The sequence below is a fragment of the Pteropus alecto genome, unplaced genomic scaffold (assembly GCF_000325575.1).
Source record: "Pteropus alecto unplaced genomic scaffold, ASM32557v1 scaffold120, whole genome shotgun sequence".
Taxonomy (NCBI): Eukaryota; Metazoa; Chordata; class Mammalia; order Chiroptera; family Pteropodidae; genus Pteropus; species Pteropus alecto.
Genome location: NW_006430061.1, coordinates 65,973 through 74,862, shown reverse-complemented (window position 1 = coordinate 74,862; position 8,890 = coordinate 65,973). Strand labels below are relative to the sequence as shown.

General features: G+C 35.3%; 1 protein-coding gene and 1 pseudogene across 1 annotated transcript in view; both read right to left on the bottom strand.

The window, feature by feature from the left end:
• The window catches only part of TPH1 (tryptophan hydroxylase 1), a 15,590-nt gene extending 8,909 nt beyond the window's left edge, over nt 1-6,681 (bottom strand). The window contains exons 1-3 of the mRNA XM_006904725.2: nt 6,545-6,681; nt 2,211-2,394; nt 218-318 (exon numbers count right to left, since the gene is read on the bottom strand). Coding sequence (XP_006904787.1) covers nt 218-318; nt 2,211-2,394; nt 6,545-6,661 — 402 coding nt within the window. The 5' untranslated portion in view covers nt 6,662-6,681. The remainder of the gene's footprint in view (nt 1-217; nt 319-2,210; nt 2,395-6,544) is intronic.
• Nucleotides 6,214-6,332, bottom strand: LOC112479385 (annotated as a pseudogene).
• Nucleotides 6,682-8,890: the final 2,209 nt, after the last annotated feature.

Sequence of the window (8,890 nt, the reverse complement as noted above, 5' to 3'; positions counted from 1 at the left end):
GCCGGGCATGTGACAGATGCTTTGGAGCCAATGAAGTTAGATGCTCTTCAGGCAGTTAGTCACAATTCCACCAGCATGGAGGTCTACTAAACTTCCTGAAATGCAAATTAAAACAAGATCTTATTTAGTCTAGAATAAGCACTTTTTCCAAAAATCGCCCTTAAGTTTTAGCTTGCTTTAAATTATTTTCATGAAAATATTTAGTAAAAATATTTACAGGATGGTCTGCATCCAGCTCAGATCCGTACATCAGAACTCTGTTGGCACAATGGTCCAGATCAGAAACCTTCTTTGGAAACCAAGGAACAGTTTCCATATCTGCAGAATACAAAAACCACTAACAGATGAAGAGACAATCTTAAATAAGACAATAAGGAAGAAGAAATTAAGAAAGTCATAAATGCATTTAGATGAGTGTTTTAATTTTAGCTTGTACGCTGAGGCAAAATTTATAACAAGCAAATTGCTCTATTTCTAATAAGTACATTTTATTCAGAATTTTCGAGCTTAAAATTTTTTATGAGCCTTGATTTCTTAAGTGTTAGAAAAAGTTGTACTTTGGTAATAGACCAAAAGTTCCAAAAAAAATTTTTTTTAACTACATATTTAACTATCCTAAAAAAGCAGAAAAAAGGATAAACAACTTCCCAGACCAAGGTGAAAGTTTAAATAAGAACTTTGAATGTTTATTTTTGTTGATGGAAAGGATCCTAGAGATCATTTATGTCTTTACCACTCTGATCTTCTCACCGTCACCTAGTCATACAATTCCTCATAAGACACTGGGTTTTTGCATATGCTGTTCTTCTGCCTGAAATAACTATCCCACTTCCTGCTCCTCCCCCTTCCTCTATTTTCCCGAGAATACCCTTCTCTTTCAAGGCCCAAATCAAACAAGGCTTCCCTGATCCTGTAGGTAGAACTAATTCTGTGTCCTCAGGGTTCCTGTGACACTATGTTTCTCATTTTCTAAAAGTTTTTACTGTGTTTCATTATAATGTATCTGTATATATCTGTCTTATAGGAAAGAAAGGAAATGACTCTAGGTTAGAGACTATATATTCTTAAATCTTCATTTCTTAGAAATATCCAACACAAGTTGTGTTCCTTGAATATCAACTGAACCCTTTAGCCTCTATAAAACTCTCCATTTTATAGATGAGGTAACCAAAGTCCAGAAAGATAAAGTAATTTACCCAAGGTAACTCATCCCTCCATAATGGAAGCTAGAGGACTAGAACTCAATCCTTTTTGTTCCAATCTAATATACCCAGAAGTGATATTCAAGAGATTTAAACAACAAATACAAAAGGGGCAGCAATCATATCACTCAAAATAGACACAAACAAAGTCCTAGGCTCCTGTTCTGCCAGCTGTTACCCCTGCAGCTGTTTGTGGCGGGCCTGAAACTCCTAGGGGAAGATCTGGAGCACACAGGCTTCAGGCATGGTTGGGAGCACTCAAAGGACTCAGGGAAGTAGTTACCCGCTAGCCAGAAAGGAAAGTATATTAATATTTCAATAACTTATACAGCTGTACAAATACATAGCAGATGAATATCAGTTCTGATTACACACCAAATATTCTGACATAATCTAAAGGGATTATTTTAAATTTAGTACCATGTATAAAACATGGCTGATTTTGCCCCAGGTGAACCACAGGATTTTTCCACAGTAGAAGATCTTTGCTATCTGAATATCTGAAACATTAGAAGGCTTTACTTCTTTTTCATCTGCTTTTGGTGGAAGTGGAGACAGGGAAGAATGTTGTACACTGTGTATTTCATATCATAGTTGTCAGCAACTGCCAACATTCTCAACAAATTCAAATATTCACTGAATATCTGCTAGATTCTAAGCCCTGTAAGAGTTACTAGGTGCTCAAGAATTGTGAATTGAAGGTTTGTAAAATTAAGAAATGCTTGACGATTTGGAAATTGAGATAACTTAATTGGTTTCTAACTATTGCGAATTCTTTCGGACATTCAGGGTTTCCTTTTTGCTTGTATCACACTGGATAAAATGTCACCTTATAATTTTTCTTTAGAATTTTGAACAATTATATTTTGTGTTCCCTTCACTACCAGACTGTAAGCAATTTTAAGAGAGAGAGTTTTATTTTTACTTTTATCCTTCAAAATAAATATAAGATTGGACACACATTATGTACCTAATTTCCTGAGTAGTATTTTTGCTTTTCAAACTTACCATCTTCTTTCATGGTAAAATTATCAGGTGGATTCACAGAGAGAACATTAGTATGAGACTTCAACAATTGAAAAATATCATTCAGTTGTTCTCTGTTGATATCACAGTCAACAAAAATCTCAAATTCTGAGTTTCTTCTCTTTGATTTTCGGGACTCGATATGTAACAGGTTCACATGCTTCTCCTGTGTAAAGATTACAACATGACTGCTTCAAATAGTTGTCTCTGAGCAGATAACTTTCACTACCACTAAAAATCAATTTCACACTTGTCATAATAGCCAAAAGGTGAAAAGGCTGTTTTCAGTGCTGCCAACAGCAAAGCAATTCCTCTAAATATTAGGTGCTATTCAAAATAGTTTGAAAATTTTATCACGCCCTCTAGAAACTAATAACACTCACTAGAAGCCATTCAGATTGCCAGAAGAGATTGATCTTCAAATCAATATACCAAGTCTCCTAGATAAAAAGAGCCTTTTGAAAATTCTCACCAATAAAAGCTAGTTTTTAAAAAGTAATAATGGTAGTCCTTTAGAAAGAAAAGTTTCCTTTGCAAAAATGCATTTAATAAAATTAGATGAACAGCTTGAACACAGAGTATTTAATACCTTAAATCTCTCGAGCTATAGACTTAGTAACCAGCTGAACCAGATTGCTTCTGGTCTTTTCATGGCAGTCTGAGCCGTGGGCACAACTTGTGTAAACCTGTGAGAGCGGGGTATCTTCTCTTACCAATCTTGGTAGCTGAGGAAAAGCACTGGCACAATAATGAAACATAAGAACCAGTCACACAACAGTTTTTTCACCTAAAAAATGAGGTTAGTGTCGATGATCTCCAATACTAACCAGTTCAATTGAATTAACTTAGCGAACACCTATGTAGCCAGGTTAGAGCTGTGAAGCATACAAAGAAGGGTAAGACATACAACGAGCGTATAACCTAGTTGTCTAACACACAAAAGACTATGAGAAAATACAAGTAGGGGATGTTCACAAGCAAAAGATGGTCAGTGAAGGGAAAAAGCATCATGAGTTAGAGAGAGTAGAAGGCTCCATAGAGCAGATGGAAACTGAAATGAGTCTTAAAGTATAGATAGAATACAAAGGCAGAAAGCAGAAGGAAGGATTCTAAACAGGAGGACTATACAAGCAAAGGTAGGAAAGAGGTGAGAATTATCAGAGAACACGTACCAAAAAGAAGGGAGAGTGAATGTCAGGGATGTTGGGAAACTGGAATAGGTGGGGTTTATCCTGGAACATAGAATTTATCATGGAATCAATAGAATAAAGCCAGTTACAAAATATACTGGAATTGATCAAGAGTAAAGGAGAATTTTATTGAATCTATCTCTTATGAATATTTACAATAAGAATGCATTTATAAATATTTTCTGAATGATAACTTGAATGAATATAAAGTTAAATTATGTTTTTGGAGAGAAAAATGCAAAATGTCAATTTTTCCAAAATTATTCTATTGATTGCTATCAAATTGCTATTGAATGCCATCAAAATGGAAATCTCGATGGAATTTGGTAAGGAAATTTAACTAAATAATTTAAAAAGTCCATTTGGAAGAAAGATATAGTCAATAAAATTCAGGAAAATTCAGATAAAGTAGGAGTGATAAGCGAAACATTTCCTATCAGGAATTTCAGTTACAGAAACGGAAGCACGGAGAGTTTAAGCAATTTTCCCAAAAAGCTATAATTCGGACTCAGATTGTCCAGCTTCACAGTCCATGTTCTTAAACACTATGTTGCAATCATGTTTTACAAGAAAGGAAGAGTCAGAATAATGGATAATATGAATCTTCTTTGAATGAGATTTATTGAATCTTAATAATGAAAACACTAAAGACTGACATAGTCCAAAACTGGGACATGACTACCTTGGAAAGATGGAAGGAAGAGAAATTAAGGGGGCCACTGGAAAGGGGGCTGTGTCAAGAAAGCTAAATCTTTATTTCTGCTGTAGGAAATAAATAGTAATATCTACAATTGAAAAAACCCAGAAATACGAGCAGATTATTTATAAATATGGACGTAAATACTAGAAAATATAGTTGAAAGAGTTGGAACTGGTTACCTCCTATAGGCTGAGGGTAAGTAAAATGGATGAGTTCACAGCTGGGACACTATGCAGCAGAGTTAGAAGAATGAATGAGATGGACACACAGCAGCACGGGTGGGTCTTAGAAACACAGTGCTGAGTGAAAGAAAAAGTGCACTATACAATAACATTTATATAAATTACTAATTATAAGCATCCACAAAGACTCTACATATTCTTAAGTACACATTAAAATAATTCAATGTACATATCAAACAGAGCAGCTGTTGATCAGAAGAAAGAGATGAAGAGCAAAAGGAACAATGACATAAAACAGGAGGCTGTATAAATCAATGATGATAGTGTACCTGTGACTTAACAAGTATGATTAACTCAACCCTCTGCACCTAAGGTTAACAAAAAAAATTTAATGGCGCTGAGGAATGAAGTGAGATGAAGCAGAAAGACCACTGTTTTCTTTGCAAGCTTTATAGTGTGAGTTGACTTTTTGAACCATGCACAAGTATTCTATTAACAATAAATTTTTGTTTAAAGTTGATGAAAGAAGCAATATAGGTATATTATTTAAAAATCCAAGGTAATCAATAGAATAGCTAAAAATAATCATTTAATTATCTGACTTTCAGAAGAGTTAAGAGGGAGCAGGGAGGGAGGAGGTATTAGTATCATTTAAAGTAGAAAGTATTATGTAAAGTTGATAACTCAAAGAGAGATGTAAGAGTACTATTTACATTTAAAGAACAGAAATAGTTACATGAGGTTGCTTCTGGGGAGTGGGACTGAGGATATGATGTGTTGAGTAGGAAAACGGATGCCTTTCAAACTCTTCTAGACTATTTGTCTATATTTAAAATTTTTAATTCTTTGAAATATTATTTTCAAATGACTATACAATAGAATATCATATGGATATAAATTTGATTTTTAAAATAGCTAACATTTATTGATAAGGTACTCTGAACTATCCTAAGCATTTTACTCATTAACTCTATTAATTCTCACAATGACCTTAAAAAGTAGGTTCTCATTTTATAGATGTAAAGACTGAAATGCAGAGAGACTAATCAATTTGCCCATGATTACTCAGCTAATAAAATAAATGACAGAGTAAAAATCTGAACTCAGTGGTCTGCTTCCAGAACCTACAAACTTAACCCCAATGACATTCTAGCATAATTTAACCTGTCCCCTACCATACGACAAGTAGTTTATTAATAATTTTTATATTACTATAAATAAATCTTTGTGTCCCTAAGCCCTTAAAGTAGGTTAGGTCCCCCAGTTGAATACTATCATAGTACCTGGTACGTCTCTTTCAGGTCATTTTACACACATGTAATTATTTACTTACTATAATAATTTGTTTAGTGTCTGTGCTCCCCCCTAGATTATACATACTGCAAGGGTATACACTGTGTCTCTGTTCTGGTCCACATCCTTAGTATATAGCAGGGCACCTGGCCCATTGTAAGTACTCAATAGATATTCGTGTTCTGCATCGCTGACCTCTATTTCCTTTAGATAGATTTATGGAAATGGACTAAAACGTGAACATTTTAAGGCTCATAATACATATTACCAGATTGTTTCCCCACCCATTACGCCAATTTACCCTCACACCAAATGTGTATTTAAGTGCCAAGTGCATTGAAGCTGTGGCAATAGGGTAAAGTATAATTGGAAAATCTTTGCTATTTTACTATATAAAAATATAATAAACTATATTATTAATGTCATTAAACGTCATTAAAATTTAAATATTTTATTTAATTAAAATAAAATTAAAATTTGCTTCTCTGATATCTATGCAGTGAATCTCTCTCTTCCTCCATTTCTTTTTTCTTTTTTTTAAGGCAAGACAATCCCTGGTTGACCTCACAGATTGCAAGGACCTTGTCAGTTTACAATCCCTTTTTTTTTTTTTTTTTTAATGCCTACAGCACCTGGTCTTCCTAGGTGGTTTCCCATCAAAGTACTAACCAGGCCCAACCCTGCTTAGCTTCCAAGATCAGACAGGATCAGGCACGTTCAGGGTAGCATGGCCATAGATAGCCCCATTTCTTTATTTGCTAGTTATAGTTTCTCTTCTGAAAAATTTCTGTATCTCTTATCCATTTATTAGAATTGGGCAATATTTTAGAAATTTAAGGGCTTAAGAAATGTCTGTAGTCCACCTTTGAAGAATTTACAATAATCTATATTTTAAACATACCTTTAGAGAGTCATTTTAGTAGAGTTTATGCAGAAATATGAAGTGCTTACCTGGAAGATTTTCAGTGCTTTTATAAGTCCTCCAATTTCATTCTTTAAGGAAAAAATGAGAGTTGCTCTTCCTCTTTCTAAGGAATGCTCTTTGTTTTCCTTGTTGTCTTCAATCATGATGAATCTGGTGTATTTCTCTAAAACCAAAGTATAAAAATATAGGGAAAGGTCTAAAAAGAAGTTGTGCAATGTAGACAATCTTTGATAGTATTTGAATCTGAGACAATATTTTATAACATTAACCAAGCTTTAGTTTCCTCACTTCTAAAATAGGAATATGCAGATATGCTTTGCAAGACTGAAATGAGACCAAAATAAAACAAAACATTGCCTATCATAGAGCCTAGAATGTAACGGGCATACTACACCTGTTAGTTTCTTTTTTTTCTAATCCAATCCTTCTTTGGAGGCACAACTCAAGCCATTGGCTTCCAGCAATCTTCCTGACTGTCGTGGCCCAAATTGGGTCTTCTTCCTCTATGAAAGCCTACCTCCTCCTCACCAAGAATTTTAGCTCTTTATTATACTGGATCTTGAATGGCTTCCCTGAATATTTTATTCATACATGTCTGTCTTCTAACAAGGCAGCAAGCTCCTTCAGAACAGGGACAAGGCTTTTCACTTATTTTGTAAATTCACAAGCCTGGGCAGCTCTGGACACATGTGGATTCGAAGGATAACTGCCAGGTGAGAGAATTCTAGTTCCACATAAGTATCTCCTTTCCTCTCTGCCTATGAAATCCCCTAGGCCATGGGCTCTGAAACCTTTTCAGTATTGGCCTACAAGTGCTATATGATTATAAATACAACTGTGTGTGTGTGTGTGTGTGTGTGTGTGTGTGTTGGCAGAGGTGAGGCTATTGTGAAAGATAGAAGTAGGGCACAATAACCTTGTATTGGTGAATTTTCAATTGAGAAATACACACCTGAGAAATAAAATTAGGATTAATAAATGGAAAAAGCATATTGAGGATTTATTCTTATTTGCTTTTTTTTTTTTTTTGGTTATTAATTCTTCCTAATTGCCCAGTTTCATATTGTAGTTTTAGCGGAATTAATCTTTAGCAACTTAAATTGATATAACTAATTCCACTGTCCTTCAGCTGCTCTCACTCATTGATCTAAGCCTGTGGCACAACCGCTCAGAGCAGGTATAGTGATGATAGTGTGGACTTGAAGCCAGATGCACTGTGTTCCAATCCCCCAGCTCAAACTTCACTTACTCATGAAAGCCTTCCCTGACCTCCCCAAGTCAACACCCTTTAGCATTGGTTATCATTGCACCATATGCCTCCATTCATAACAACAGTCACAGGTGCAGTTGTAGCTCTGTTTCAGTGAGTATTTGGTTATGTGTATCTCCCCAACTAGACTGTGAGCTCCTAGGGGACAGAGCTCTCATGTGCTTTTATTCACCATTGTATTTGCAGCACCTAGCATAGTCCCTGCACATAACAGGCAATGGATATATGTCATTAAATGAATAAAAGAATGAAAGGTTGGTTAAAGACACGGTCCCTACCCTCAGGGGACTAAAAGTCTGGTAGAGAAAGGATGACAATGCAGGACATGCATTGTAGCAGAGAACACAAATGGCATAGTGATGGCAGTGACTAGATTATTCTCGTACATGTTCAGAGATGTTTCATTGAAAATGTGTTCAAATTGGAACTTAAAGAAAAAGGGGCGAAGAAGTAGATGAAGAGGTGAAAGACAAAAGATGAGGAGATGACAAACCTAATACAGAGTAGTGAGAAATGATGTACGCAAGGTAAGTGGGGCTAGATCCTTCAGAAGGTTTCAGGCAGGTAGTGCAGGGGAGTTTGATCTTCTATGCCCATCCAAATACCCATGTAAGGACCATGGCCCATCTGATTGAAGCCTAAATGAGAAAAGTAAGGATGAGGTAGTTTTCCATTAAGCTAAAGTCCTGGCTTTGAAATGCTTTTCTATAGGATGATGCAAAATAAGAGGCTTCATGCATTTCTATCTGTCTGACCATAGAGCTCTTGAGTTTTCTTTCCTCCAAAAAGCCTTTTTCTTAACCCATATTGCATAACATTTTGGGGCCCCAATAGACCCATCTGGCTTGATAGAGGGTAAAAAACACCAACTTTATGGTCATAAACAAAAATCTGCTACTAAATTTGTCAACGAATACAATTTGCTGTTTCAAAATTCAGTCTTTATGATACCTTTGGAATTAAATGTAACAAATATTTATCAGGCATGTACTAAGTTGAAGTCCCTTCTACATATAAGTTCAGAAAGTATGGAGATAAGAAAGAAATTCCTCACTCTATGAGGCTAAGATTCCATCATTCTTAGCAACCTAAGAGGTGGGTA